The sequence below is a fragment of the Onychomys torridus genome, chromosome 1, assembly GCF_903995425.1.
Source record: "Onychomys torridus chromosome 1, mOncTor1.1, whole genome shotgun sequence".
Taxonomy (NCBI): domain Eukaryota; kingdom Metazoa; phylum Chordata; class Mammalia; order Rodentia; family Cricetidae; genus Onychomys; species Onychomys torridus.
This window is the reverse complement of record NC_050443.1, coordinates 97,990,687-98,005,530: the sequence shown is the minus strand read 5'-3', so window position 1 is coordinate 98,005,530 and position 14,844 is coordinate 97,990,687. Positions and strand designations below refer to the sequence as shown.

Below are 14,844 nucleotides of genomic sequence, written 5' to 3'. Positions count from 1 at the left end.
GTCTAGCCTATCACTTCTAAGTCTTGAAAGAAAAGTCAAGAGAAAAATGTGTCTTTCATCATTTTCTTTCTTACTGGGTTTATATCAGTTCTTGGGGTGGAAGAGGGACTATGATCTTCTTGACTTGGGGTGCACACCCATATTGCTCCCTCTTTACTAACCCTCTTTTAAAAAAAAATTAGAGACAAGGTCTCAGTATACAGCTTTTGAGAGAAAATACCAAGAAAAAAATGCCCTAGGTAGACCTGGCTGGCATGAGATTCACAGAGCTCTACCTATCTCTGCTTCCTAAGTGCTAGGATTAAAGGTGTGTGCTATAACACCTGACCTGATCTTTTTTTTTTTTTAAACTTGACCAATTTCTATTCATCCTTTAGCTCCTCATGAAAACACAGATGTCTCAGAAAATCCTTCATACTTCCTAGTCTCTTCTTAACCTGGGTTAGGAATCAAATGAATCTTGATAGTTGTTCTTTATAGGGCTCACCACTCAAGTTCTGGTTTGTTAATGTCTATATTCCTCCAATAGACTCTAATCTTTATGGGGACAGCTTTTACATCTATCTTATTTACTGCTGGATTCTTTTCACCTAGAAAGGTTACATACTAGGAATTCAACAAATGTTTCCTGAAAACATGAACTATCTCTCATGCTACAGAAAGCTTCAGATTCTCAAACTGAACCAGTCATGCACAAATTTTTTTTAAAGTGCTTTTCTTTTGGGGTTTTTCTCTTTGGTCTTAGAAAGCAACTCATTTACAAAAGTTGCCATTTCCTGAAGGTTTCCTTACCCAAGGATTTGATGGCTTGGGACCAACATTCTTCTCATGATTAATGCAATACAGGCAGCCTTTATTCTTATTTATGGTTGGTCAAGGGTTGATCTGATACAGTAGTAAGGTCTGCTGGGAGTTCCCCTTTGGCAAAATAAGGGATTTTCAGCTTAGAAGTCAGAATTTGAATCTAAAATGGTCATGAAGTCTATTCTTAAGGAATTTCTTCAAACTTCTATATTTATTCTTGATACTACTTGAAATATTTGTTCCTTTTCATCTCTTTAACTTCCAAATCCCAGGATGAAAGAAGAAAATATAGGTGTGACGGAAGTAATTGTGACTGGAAAGTGACTCCTTTTATAAAAGTCCCACTGCCTGTATAAGCAGAGTACTAAGATGAAATTTATCATTGAGTGCATATTTTATAGAAGTCTGGCACATTTTGCTGCTAGTGTTTTGGCCTCCAGCGCTCAGTTGAAAGAGGTCCCTAATGCATTTGATTGTAGAGGTGATTTTAGAAACATGATACTCATATTCATTAGTTGTCATTACTTTAATATATACTGGAATGACCCATTACACCCATGATATAGTTTTTTGTGTGATGTAGGTGTAATGATACAGCATGCAGCCTTGGCACATAGAACCAAGGTGCCCTGCAGTGGGTGAAACATGCCATGCAGACACAGTGGCTGGTGGCGGGCATGATGGAAGTTACTCACACCCAGGCACATATCCACGTGGAGAAGAATTTATTATAATAGAAAGACAGAAAGAGAGAGAGAGAGAAAGAGAGAGAGAGAGAGAGAGAGAGAGAGAGAGAGAGAGAGAGAGAGAGAGAGAGAGAGAGAGAGAGAGAGAGAAAGAGGAAGAGAAAAAGGGAGGGAAAGCAGAGGTGTGCACACCTTGTGGTGGGGAAGGGAAGGAAGGGGGAAAGAGGAAGAAGGGAGGGGTTTTTCCTTAAAAGAGGATTTGCATCAGGACACAGGGTGGGTCAGAATGCTAACAGTAGGTAGGCTATGAATACATGTATTCAGAAAATTTCTAACCAGAGCATTGTGCTCAAACCTGTAATCCCATCATTTAGAAGGCTGAAGTAGGAGGACTGCCACAAGTCTGGGGCCAGCCTGGGCTACAATGTGAGTACCTGGTCAGCCAAAGGTACATAGTCTATGCTTGTCTTGGCTCACCCTTCCACTCAGAGAGCCTCTTTCTTCTCGTCCTCTCTGTTCAGGAGAGGTACCTAATCCCTACCAAGTACTCCCAGAGCACTCTCTCCCTAGGGCCCAGCATAAACCACCTATTGCTCTTTTGCCTTTTGGGTCTTTTTCTTGCTAGATTTTTCTGCTAACTCCTGGAGAGCAGGAACTTTGTCCTGCCATTACAATAACAATAGCTACATTTGCTTTGCATTTACCATGGGCTTCACACTCCACAAGGTACTTTACATACAACTCTGTAAACATCACAGCAATTCTGGTGGCAGGTGCTACTTCTATCCTCATTCTACAAAGGAAGACCCTGATAAAGAGAGAGATTAGATGTGTCCAATGTCACACAGCTAGAAATAGGCAGGGCCAGTATTCTAACCCTATAATCTGGAGTCAGAGCCCAAGTTGTTAGTAAGTAAATAAACTGCTTGATCTTGATAAATGTTGTTGAATATCTGTTGCATGCTCTAAAGGGCTTAGTCATTACAATGAAGGAAGCTAAATACTTCTATTAAAAGAAGCCATAGAATTCTATTACCTTCCCATACAAGGAGTCATCGAAGTGAATGTTCTGCACCTTGGTATGTTTTATCTCCACTTGCCCCAGTTACTTCTTCAAAAAGCATTTTATACACCAATACCCTTAAAAGGAGGCCGTGACCCTGGCTGGCATGCTCTGTTCTTCAGTCCTCTGTGATAATCCCTCTGACTCTAAGGGGAGCTGGCATCACAGAAGAGGAAATAAGAGACTCATCACAGGGTCACAACCCTTCAGACCTTAAGTCTCCTTTGCCAGGGATCCCATCTATTGACCCATTCAGCACTTATTGTCTATGCCTACCATGTCCAAGACCATGTGGGTCTGGGGATAGCTTATCTTCTAGTGGTAGAGACATGATATATAAGAAAACCAAACAATTTCATATAGTAATATGTTATGAATGAAACAAACAAAAATGGAAGCTGTTGTGGGGTCAATATATTCGACCTGGGCTCTGAATGAAATGAAGGAGACTAATAATGGGAAGTTAAGAGGAGAGTTGTGCAGGGAAGTGGGCAGCAGAAGCAAAGCTGTGGGGGCAGGTCAAGAGCCAAGAGAAATGTGAATTCAAGTGAGGACTTGTCAGGGAGGCCACAGGTCAACACAATCCAGCACTGATGGGAGAGGAGGCCTGGGAGGAGAAAAGGAAGACACCAACACACGTGAAGCAAGTGGGAGCAACATGTTCTGCTTCGCATTGTTAAAAATGTGCTGGGGCCAAACAATATCGTCTCTGCTTATGATTCTATCTCTCTTCTAGAGGAGGAAATGTGAGATTGGTCTAACGTCACCTAGCCAACAGGAAGAGTCAAGATAAAGAGCCTCAAAAATTATTTCCTTGTCTGATCACAAGCCTTTGTTTTCATTTTGGAGTCAGTATGGGGACTGATCACCGGCAGTGATCAATCAAGAAACAGATAAAACAAAAGACGTGAAAACATGTACTCATCTTGCTGTTGGCTGTGAAGGATTTGAGTATAGTGAAAGGGTCGGGGAGGCTCTAAAAACATATTCTGTCAGGAAGGCCTAGGCCCTTGGTATGTCTCAGTCTAGTTTCACAGGAGGCCGACAGACAGATTTGCTAGCACTGGGAGCCTCTTCGGCTTACCTGTTTTCTCCATCTCTGGAGGACTTGGGAAAGCTCAGTGCAGCATGAACATTTAAGAGTTTTAAAAAACTATGTGTGTGTGTGCACCTGAGTGTATGTATGTGCATGGTGTGAGCGCAGGAGCCCAAGGTTAGAAGAGGAATCGGATCCCTGGAAACTAGATTTAAAAGTGGTTGTGTGTCATGTGTGGGTGCTGGTAACTAAGCCTGGGTCCTCTGAAGAGCAATGCTTTTAACCCCGTGAGTCATCTCTCCAGTCCCCATTTAGGAGTTTAAAAGACAATTCCCCTTCTGCAGATGAAGTTTATAGAAGTATGACTCTGGTCTCAAGAATGCCAAACTTCCAGCTGCTGGATGAGGCTTTGCTTTCTCCTGAATAAAAAATGCTGCGGCACAAACAGGGACAAAAAGGGAAAGGGGAAATTAACCCAACTTTCAAGCCTAAGAGGTAAAGAGAAAAAAATCCATTCCATTCCTTTTATGAAAGAGCTGACTCTAGGATTTCTTTTTTTTCCTTCATCACATCGCACTATAGTCCAAATTTCCCTCTCGAGTGCTCCATGATTTAGAGTGGGTGTGGGAGACCAGCTCCCCCTTTTTTCCCAAGGGTACTCTTGTGGAAAGAGAAGTGGGAAATATTTAGACAGAAATATAGAGGGAGAGAGACAGATAGAAATACAGGATAGCCTCAGGAGGGCCTGGGTCAAAACCCACCAGCCCCTTCTGTCTCTACTAAAGGGCTTTTAAAGGAATGCCAAGGGGTGAAGCAAAAGACCTTTGTGGTGATATATTGTGTCCCCCCAATATATTATGCATCCTAATAAACTTATCTGGGGTCAGAGGACAGAACAGCCATTAGATAGAGGCCAGAAAATGGTGGCACACACACCTTTAATCCTAGCATTCTGGAGGCAGAGATCCATCTGGATCTCTGTGAGTTCAAAGCCACACTGGAAACAGCCAAGCATGGTGACACACACCTTTAATCCCAGGAAGTGATGGCAGGAAGCAGAAAGGTATATAAGGCTTCAAGACCAGGAACTAGAGTTTGTTAAGCTTTTAGGTTTTTGAGCAGCAGTTCAGCTGAGATTCACTCCAGATGAGGACTCAGAGGCTTCCAGTTTGAGGAAACAAGATCAGCTGAGGAACTGGTGAGGTAAGGTTAGCTGTGGCTGGTTCTATTTTTCTGATCTTTTGGAGTTCACCCCAATACCTGCCTCTGGGATTGTTTTTATTAATAAGACCTTTTAAGATTCATGCTACAGACCTCCCCCCAGCACAGCCAAGTGCAGAGCATCCCAAACACCTGGTAACTACGCATGTGGTCAAGCCATCCCCTAATGCAGCCCTGCTGGGTAAAACAAGCTTGGATCTAACTAGGAAACCTCTGTGGGGAAGGCTGTGAAATTCACCCATACAAAAATCAGTCCTGCTGCTCTGCCTCGTTGGATATGGCATCCCTTCTTGCCTCCTGAAACCCCAAATCACGAAAGGCAAAATATTCTTTGCCCACCTGCTTCTTTCTCTGCCCATCTCTTAGCCTGCTATCATTGCATCTTTCTAATGCAGGGACTATGGCAGTGTCCCTGTGTGCATCCCTAGCATCCACCTTACCCCATACATCATACTCTAATTTGTTTTTAGTTTTTGATGCCTGTGCTGGAGCTCGCTTTGTAGATCAGGCTGGCCTCGAACTCACAGAGATCCGTCTGCCTCTGCCTCCCGAGTGCTGGGATTAAAGGCATACACCACCACTGCCTGGCAGTTTATGGTTCTTAAGAGAGTTCTTTAAGTCTCACACCTGTGACACAACACTTTTTTTTTTCTTTTTTTTTTTCCCCTGAGACAAGGTTTCTCTGTGTAGCCCTGGCTGTCCTGGAACTCACCCTGTAGATCAAGTTGGCTTAGAATTTAGAGATCTGCCCACCTCTGCCTCCTGAGTGCTGGGATTAAAGTCATGCACCTGCCCAGCTACAAGCCTCACTTCTTTTAAGGTCAGTCATGGTTTGTCACTAGCCCCAAAGGCCCTATTTCCAGGAAGCTTAGAGTCAATGAAATGGTACATTGCATCCGATGATCTAATTTTAAAAACAACCCAGAAAACTCTAAAGCACTTGTCATTTGGGGAACTGAAATGCTGGTTTTTGTTTGTGTCTTTTGAGACAGGATCTCTCTATTATGTATCTCTGGCTGTCCTGGAACTTGCTTGCTATGTAGACCAGGCTAGCTGCAAACTCACAGAGATCCCCCTGCCTCTGCCTGCCTCGTGAGTGCTGGGGCCAAAGGTGTGCACCACCACTCCCAGTCCCGAAATGCTTTTGAGAATGACCAAATAATCACTTTCACTGAGCTCAGCCTGTGCCTCAGTTTCCAGGAGTGTCGAAGTTTCTTCTTTGGCAGCACTGGGGATTGCACATGCAAGGCCTTGTGCGTGCAGGGCACACACTTCAATACTACAATATATCCCCCAATGTCCTTTTACTTTTCACTGAGATATGGTCTCACCAAGTTGCCCAAACTGGTCTTGAACCCAAGAAGAGCCTTAACTTCTTGCTCCTCAAGAGCAGCTGGGATTATAGGTTTGTATCACCAAGCTTTACTGGTGCTTCAGTTTAAAATGTAATATACAACCACAGAACAGTTTTCAGAGTTGTAAGGATTATTTATGGGCTACTCCATTAAAATACTTAGCACTGGGAAGTAAACTCACAAGCTACCTGAATAGGAGGAAATGGAGAGTAGTGAGGCCTTTTATCTATGGTAAGCTTTGTCTGCAGAGAATGGAAAAGTATGTAGCCTGTTGGTGAATTTGCTGCTTTGTGGTAATAATGGATTTTCCTAAAGCTACTTCCCTCAGATAATTAATAATCCCTGTGCAGTAAAGGGCTATTGTTCTTCAGTATGAGTAAATAACCCTGCTGGAGACACCGCTTATCTTTAGACCACAATGCGTGCTTCTTACTGGAAATACAACACAGGTGCCAACACTAAGCTTTCCTTCCTATGTCTCTTCCTTTATCTCGTTCTAACTCTTTACCATCGATGTTCTTTTCTCCTACAGCTTTTCCAGTCACTGCTTTTTGTCAGACACTGGCTGGTACACTGAATGATTTTATTGTTACAAATGAACAATGTTCAAGTCAAACTGTGCCCCTGGTCCCCAGGCTTCTATCCCCCCCACCCCCAACACACACACATAACACACACGACGGTTTCCTGTCCTACATTTAGTTTTTTGTTATTAGAATCTGAAGAGGGAAGTGATACTACACAGTTGTGCAATTCTCAGGATACGTTCATTCAGTGTACTTCATACCACAACGATTCTCTGAAACAGCATTTTTTACACAAAAAAATTACAAGAATATGGTGTATAAGAGATGGACCTAGGGAAGGAGCTAGATAATACATTTATCAAAGGGAAAATGAAAATAGGTTAGCTCCTGAAACATGGGAAATCATCAGAACAAAGGGGAAATTCAAATACCCATACCAGATTTTTAAAATAACTATCCCAAGGAACGCAGTAGAGGCAAACCTGCATCCAGGTGTTCCTGGACTTGCAGATAGTGCTAGGTCCTGACTGTCCTGACTGGGAGCGGGACTGGAAGCTGCTGAAACATTGGGACTATTTCCAGCTCAGGAAAAGATTAAAATTCAAAGTATAGTCTCTCTAGTGAATGTATCGTTTTCCCATCACTGAAAAGTTGCAATTATTTTTATGTAGGGAACCATGAGTGTATCATGACAGCACTGGAGCACCCATCAAGATTATATGCATACAGGAGACTGACCCAGAACTGCAAGAGAGGTATCAATCAACTAGTCAGGTTATACTTTCCTACTCAAGGCAGAAATTCTAAGTGGAAATCCATTTATGGTTCCTCAATTCAAAGTAAATGGTATATTAATCCTCACCAGAATGCTACATCCTGAATGCTGGGATTATAGGCATGTGCCAGCATATTTTAAGAAACAAAGACAGTGGTTAGCCAGAGATGTTCAACACCAGTTACCCAGAGTCAGTTATGTGAGAGATACATGGAAGGACTGGGAACAAGTCAATATTAGAGACTCATTCACAACTCTCCAGTGTAGCAGGAATCTTAAAAGTTCTTACTAATAAAATCAAACCTGAGGCCAGTTATTGGGGTGAACGATGGAAGATCAGAGAAGCAGAACAAGCCACAGTTTCCTCACCTCGCCAGTTCCTCAGCTGGTCTTGTTTCCTCAGACTGGATGTCTCTGAGTCTTCATACACATGAATCTCAACTGAACTGTGTTGCTCCAAAGCCTAAAAGCTTAACGAGCCAAATGCTTAACTAACTTAGTTCCTGGTCCTCATGCCTTATCTACCTTTCTGCTATCACTCCCTGGGATTAAAGGCTGGATTTCTGGGATTAAAGGCACGTGTCACCAAGCCTAGCTGTTTCAAAAGTGGCCTTGAACTCAGAGATCCGGCTAGCTCTACCTCCCAAGTGCTGGGATTAAGGGCGTGCACCACCACTGCCCAACTTCTGCTATGGCTTGCTCTGACCCATTTTCTAGCCACCATTTTTGGCTTTGTTCTAGTGGCTGTCTGTTCTCTGACCCCAGATAAATTTATTAGGGTGCACAATATTGTGGGGAACACAATACCATCACACTCCAGCCAGTATCTTCAACCCTTCATAGCAAGTAGAGAAGTCAGAGAGCCCAAACATTAACTTAAATTCCTGCTTTGTGACATTCTTCTAAGAAACTGGATTATAAACGTGCAAAAAAGGCTTTGGTGGATGTAGGGCATGGTGGTGCACACCTTTAATCCCAGCACTCAGGAGTTCAAGGCCACCATTACAGAGCAAATTGTAGGATAGCCAAAGCTACACAGAGAAACCCTGTCTTGAAACAAAACAAAACAAACAACAAATGGGCTTTGTCGACAACACTGGGCACAGCTGGAGATCTCTTGCACCTGATTCTACCTCCAACTATTAGAAAGACAACAGCACTATGCATTAGGAACCATGTTTCAGAACATTCTCGATGGACTCTCTAGTTATCAAATGAGCAACTTTATTTGTAGGGCCCCAGAGCTCCTTACTAGACTGTCCTGAGATCAGGAACAATGGCTGCCTGGCTTTATTTGTGAGGAATGATTGGCACCCAGAGTCCTTAAATGCTTCAGTACTTCAATCCAACACTGAACAAAACAACTTTCTATGATAATACTCTTTTCTCTGTTCTATCCAATAGGGCAGAGACTAGCCACATGCAGCTACTGGACATCTGGAATTAGTGTCTAAGGAACTGTTTTGTTTTTTTTTTTTTTCTTTTAATTTATTTATTTGGAGCCTGTCCTGGACTAGCTCTGTAGACCAGGCTGGCCTCGAACTCACAGAGATCCTCCTGCCTCTGCCTCCCGAGTGCTGGGATTATAGGCGTGTGCCACCACCGCCTGGCTAGGAACTGTTATTTAAATTAGTTACATGTGACTAATCGCTACATATGGACAGCACAGTTAAGTCAAGTACAAATGAGTGTCAGTTTGGGAGTGGGAGTAAGGAGAGATGCTCTGGCTGACTTGGGACATAAGCCACATACAAAGGGCAAGCAACTCTTTGGCTTTGGCTGCTGCTGTGTAGGGATCCCTAGGAACTCCAGACTGGTGTTGTTAGACTGCCCAATTTTTCAAACAAAGCCAAAAATCTGGCAAGCAGATTAAAAAAAAAAAGAATTTAAATCATGTTGTGTGGACTGAACAATATGCTTGCTGGCATTATCTGTCTTGCCAGCTTCCAACTTTTAATCTAGGCCAACCCTATCAGCTCGTAGAGAAGGAACTTTTCCAAGGCCACCCTATTAGCTGCAGATCCAAGAATGAAACCCAGGCCTTCTGATTCTGCTGATAGCCTTTCCATTGAGATTCACTATAATGGTAGTGCCATCTGCAGCAGCAGGGACAAAACTCCCTTTATAAGAATTCCAAGGCTATGAACCAGCCACCTCCAGTAACCAGGCAGGACTTCCAGTGGAGGGACTGGGACACCAATGCAGCCACTAACCCTTCGACCTACAATTTGTCCTGCCTACAAAATGTGCTAAGATAAAGATAGCACAGAAAGTGTGGGAGTGACAGGCACAGCTGGGGACCCATTCCCTGAAGGGAGCTCCCCCCAGAGGGCTAGGACCCAGAGGTGGGATACCCCAGAGATCTAGGTTAGAACCAAACATAAATGACCAAAAAAAAAAAAAAAGTCAATGAAATGATCTCTAAGGATATTCTGCTATATTTATAGATTGGTGTCTGGCCCAACTGTCATCAGAGGGCTTTCACCCAGCAACTGATGGAAACATGCAGATCCACAGCCAAACATAGGTGGAGTTCAGGGAAACCTGCAGAAGATGGGGAGGAAAGATTGCAGGGCCCAGTGGTGTCAAAGGTACAAGAAAGCCCACAGAACCTACTAACATGGGCCCATAGAGACTAAACCAACAACCGGGGAGCCTGCATGGGACTAACCTAGGCCTTCTGCATATGTCACAGTTGTGTAGCTTGGTCTTGTAAGAGACTCCCTAATAGTGGGAGTAGGGGATAGCTCTGACTGTGTTGCCTCCACAGGATTGCCTCATCCATCCTTTTTTTGTTTTTTTAGAGACAGGGTTTCTCTGTGTAGTTTTGGTGCCTGTCCTGGATCTTGCTCTGTAGACCAGGCTGGCCTGGAACTCAGACAGAGATCTGCCTGGCTCTGCCTCCTGAGTGCTGAGATTAAAAGTGTGCACCACCACTGCCCTGCCTCATCTGTCCTTAGTAGAGGAGGTGCCTAGTCTCACTACAACTTGATATACCATGGCTGGCTGATATCCATAGGAGGCCCTCCTGTATCTGAAGAGAAACAGAGAAAAGGAGTGGATGGGGTGTGTGGGAAGCTGGGAGGGGAAGAAATAGGAAGAGAGGAAAGAAAAAAGAAAAAGAAAAAGTAATTCCAAGGTTGAGCAGAGCCATGTGTGGTGGCCTATACCTTTAATCCCAGCACTCTGGAGGCAGGGGTATGTGAATCTCTCGAGTTTGATGACAGTCTGGTCACAGAGTGAGTTAAGTTCCAGGAAAGCCAGGGCTGTTACACAGAGAACCTTGTCTCAAAAAAACAAAACATAAGGCTGGTCTCTTATAAGGTGTTTCTACCCAGATACAGCAAAACTGTTGGACCCCATGGGCAAGTCTCTGTATTAGGAGCCACAGAGACACAAAGATAAGCAGTTTTTTGGAAGACAAACGCGAAAACCAACATTTATCAAGAAATCAGGTAATGTACACAGATTACTTGTATATCAAGAAATCAGGTAATGCACACAGACTACTTGTATACTAGTCCCAAAGCACTGACAGCTGAGAGAGCAGGAAGATAAAAGTCAGGGCTTCATGGGACGATGGTGAGGGTTGATCCTATTGTTTAAGGATATCAAGCGAACCTCCTCATCTTTGAGGTGTTATTCTTGTTGAGCTTCCTATTGGCTTCGACCCCTTCTGGGTAGTCTTTAAATGTGACAAGACCTAAGGAATTTGTGAACTTTCCTGTCTGCTCCCCATTCCCAGCTCTAGGAATAAAGTCTACACTTGTCTCCACCCATAACTTTTCTTCCAACTTGTCTACTTCATTTCTGGACATCTTCATTCGGGCTGTAAAATGACTTCTGACATACCTTCAAGAGAACTTAGACTATTCCTTTCCAAACTGTTTTCTCTAGGGAAGCATCTCTGGTTCCGCCCTCTTCCCCACACTCCATTATCCAGCTCAGCAGTCAGGCCGGCATGCTCGAGCTCCCCAATATATTCGGAGTCAATTTTCTTTTCCAGCACTGCTGTCTCTCTCCTAGGGCATCAGCAGACAGCCTCTGCAGAGGCTGAACTACCTTCTCTATCCAGCAGCAATCTTTAAAGATGTAAATAAGGTCTGGTCAATCACTATACTTCAGGAGGTTGTAACACAAAGGCCAAACCCTTGTATTTCTGCAACTCCAAGCCTTCAATCTCTTTGGCCTTTTGTTTCAACGTTATCCCTTTAGCACTTTTTCCCCACCAAGACAGTTCCTCCCTTCTCCCATCCTCTCTCTTAAACCCTGAGGGGCCTTCTTTCCACGCCATCCAGCCTTTGGGACAGCTGTATCTTCTGCACTCATTTACTTATTAATGAAAAGTTCACGACCAAGGCTTCCTTCTTTTTCTCGTTTGCTCATCGGTAAGGAAACTAGCCTTCATGGTCCTCTGAAGGCTGACTACTACATCCGGGTTCCTTTGGGTGGCCCTTTTCAAGGCAGGAACCTCTCCAGCCTCCCAGAACTGCCCCTGTCGCCTTCCATTTACATTCGAAAAGTCTGAAGGGTCCCATGCCAGGGCTCGCCCCCGTGCCACTTCCCTTAGGCAGGTCTCCCGAGGCCAGCAGCGAGGACCCCGAGCCGCCCTCGCGAGGCTGGGGTCACACAGGCGCGTCTCCTAGCAACCCCACACCCTCCCCTCATCCCTGCCCCGGGGGGAGCCAACCCCTTTCCCCAGTCCCCCGCGACGGGAGCCGGCGTCTCCATCCTTACACTCACTCTGCGTCAGTCCTGCCTTCCCCCACCCACAGGAGCCGGCTGGGAGGAGGCGGTGCCAGGAGCTCTGCCGAGCCTTGGCCACACCGAGCTCCATCCAGCAGGTCCGGTAGGCCAGGCCGGGCCAAACCACCGGGCGGACCGCTGTGGAAGCATGAGACCCAGGTCAGAGGTCGTCTCAAACCTCCTCAAACTTCCAGCTTTAGCCCACTCCTCGCCGCACTCAACAACAGCCAACCCCCGTCTCCTCCTGCTTTCCCTTCACCCTTTCGTTGTCCCCTGCCCCCATTTCCAGTTAGAAAACGGCCCGGCCCAGCTGGTCGTAGCCCACCCTCCGCCGCTCCTCTCCTTGCCCTTACTTGGAGACGGCTTCGGACGTCCTCGCGTGCGTCGTGACGTCACCCTCGTCGCTCCCGTCCCCGCCCTCTCCCATTCTCTCCCTCCTGGAGCCAGCGGCCGGCGGGGTTACCGGAAGTGATGATGCAGGAGCCGATGGAGGGGGCGGGGCTTCGGGGCGGCCGCCGCCGGTGGGCCGCAGATGAGGAGGAGGCGGCGGCCGCGGTGGCAGAAAAGGCGGCGGCGGCGGGGGTAGGGAGCCTGGAAACGCAAGCGGGGATGGTAGGTGGTTTGGACCCGCCGGGCCGCCGTCGTTTCCAGAAAGGGTTTGACTGGAGGAACCTCTGGAGCAGCTGTGAGTTTGGATGGGGGGGAGGGAGTTGAGGAAAAGGGGGAGCATTGAGAGATGAAGGGGCGGGGGTTCGGTTTCTTCGAGAAAGGGGGTGGTGGTGGAAGGGGAGGAGTGCAGATCAGCGCCTTGTCTGGACTGGTCCCTCTGGAAGAAGAGGCTGTGAGGGGAGCCTGTGGCGTGTCAAGCGCAAGGCTCAGAAAACTTACCTACTGTCCCTGCCTGCCCATCGCCGGCACCCCTCAATCCCGGGCCTGGGGACCTGGGGCCGTAGACGCCCGGGGAGAGGCTGCAGACTCTAAACTGAAAGTCCAGGGTAAGAGCCGTGGGGTAGGAGCCCAAGGGGAGGTGGCGGGTGAATCTCCAGCTCCCTCCCTGATTTTCCTCCCCACCCCCATTCTTCTCTGTAATCGTTAACAGCCCTGGAATTAAGGGGCTCAGACCTGAAGGCCTTTCTATGCACCTTTGCTACAAACGATAACCATCTGTGCATGAGGTAAATGGGGTTGGAGGCTTTGCCTGTATCCTGTTTAGGAAGTGGGACGGGGTGACAAATGTATTGTTTTTTCCATCCCCACCTCTTGTCCTCCCCCATACACACCCCTGTGTCTACTTTAACTCCCTGTGGTTGAGTGACAGTCGTGGTCACCCACTCCCCTTTGTCGCACTTAGTACCTTGGTTACCTCTTTCGAATTTTGTGTTCAGCCTCTATCCCAGCTCCTAACTGCAAGCTTTGTAGTACTTCAGTTATGGTCTGTGTCACATTGGGGAGTACCTCACAACGCCGCCTGGCTCCTGATTATAATGAGCATTTTCTTTTATGAATACTGGAATTCCAGAGCTCTTGCAAGGATTCATAAATGGCATCATAGCCCAGGAATCAAGGTCTCTCGCTCTAAATACTTTACGTGTGAGGAATTTACATGTTGTCAACTCTTTCCAAAAATGATTTGATGTTAGGCTAATTCTGGATTTCTGTGTTTCTCTCCACCCACACTTCATGATGCACTTCTGAGAACAGAAAACCCCATATTACTTTTTTTGTTTCTACAATTGGACAATAGCTCTTTATCTCCTTCTCGATCTGTGTGTCTGGCACACTTGTCTTTAGTGACAATGGACTTGTGCTGATTTTTATCTTATTTAACTGCTGATTTTTATCTTATTTAACTAATGCTTTGTGTATAGGTGGTCTTATAGGAGACTGTGTGATGTATAGTTTTGTTTTTAGCAGAATACAAATCCATAATGGTATGGAAATGTTTGAAGAAAGAAAGAATAATTGGAAATACCTCCTTTATATTGTGTGAAAAACAAACAAAAAAACCACCGAGTAAGTAGTGCCTCTTCTAGCCTCTCATAGGGATCTCAGAGTAAAGTGTTAATGATTCTTATTTTGCACTTGAAGAAATCCTCTGTTGATTATGGAACTGTCTTCTAAGAAACTTTATGCTTTAAGAAATAGTGCTAAATTTTTTTACTAGAAAGTGCATGCATTTTGCTCTGTCCCTGAATTTAATGTGTAGTATCACTAGGATTATCATAACAGATATTCTTCTGATTCTGGGAAGAGAGTCCCATCATATTTGAGGGCCTTCAGGCCTGATGAAACATAATACTTAATGCCTTGATTGTACAGTTATAGTGTTTAGATGGTTTACAGAAATAAAAGAATTATCTCTAGTCTCACTTTAATTCATTTGGAACCTAGTTTGCCATTGAATGAAAAGTCCAAAATTCATCCATTTAAGACTGGCTATTAAGTGCTAATGCTAGGTGTACAAAGGTGAACACAAGCAAAGGGTCCACTCTCATGGAGTTTATCAGAGCGGGAGGTGGGAACAGAGATAATAAATAAGCAAATCTGACTTGGATTAAATGCTGAGGGATGTGAGTGATGGGATAGAAAGTGTGACTGGGATGCAGTTGTGAAGGGAGACCTTCCTGAGAT

General features: G+C 45.2%; 2 protein-coding genes across 6 annotated transcripts in view; one reads left to right on the top strand and one right to left on the bottom strand.

Moving 5' to 3' along the window:
* Positions 1-14,844, bottom strand: part of Lyrm1 (LYR motif containing 1) — a 56,481-nt gene that overhangs the window by 11,970 nt on the left and 29,667 nt on the right. The window contains exon 1 of one of the 4 annotated variants that reach the window (XM_036190673.1): positions 12,567-12,754. The exons of 1 other annotated variant lie outside the window; for it this stretch is intronic. In XM_036190673.1, the coding sequence (XP_036046566.1) occupies positions 12,567-12,640 (74 nt within the window). In that variant the 5' untranslated portion in view covers positions 12,641-12,754. Of the gene's footprint in view, positions 1-12,204; positions 12,405-12,566; positions 12,755-14,844 lie in introns of those variants that run through there. 2 more of the 4 variants (XM_036190690.1, XM_036190683.1) reach the window with 2 other exon arrangements.
* Dcun1d3 (defective in cullin neddylation 1 domain containing 3) overlaps positions 12,682-14,844 on the top strand; it is a 38,375-nt gene continuing 36,212 nt past the window's right edge. Inside the window, exon 1 of one of the 2 annotated variants that reach the window (XM_036190640.1) lies at positions 12,682-12,898. The gene's annotated coding sequence lies outside the window, so the exon portion shown is untranslated. Of the gene's footprint in view, positions 12,899-13,013; positions 13,209-14,844 lie in introns of those variants that run through there. The other variant, XM_036190649.1, reaches the window with a different exon arrangement.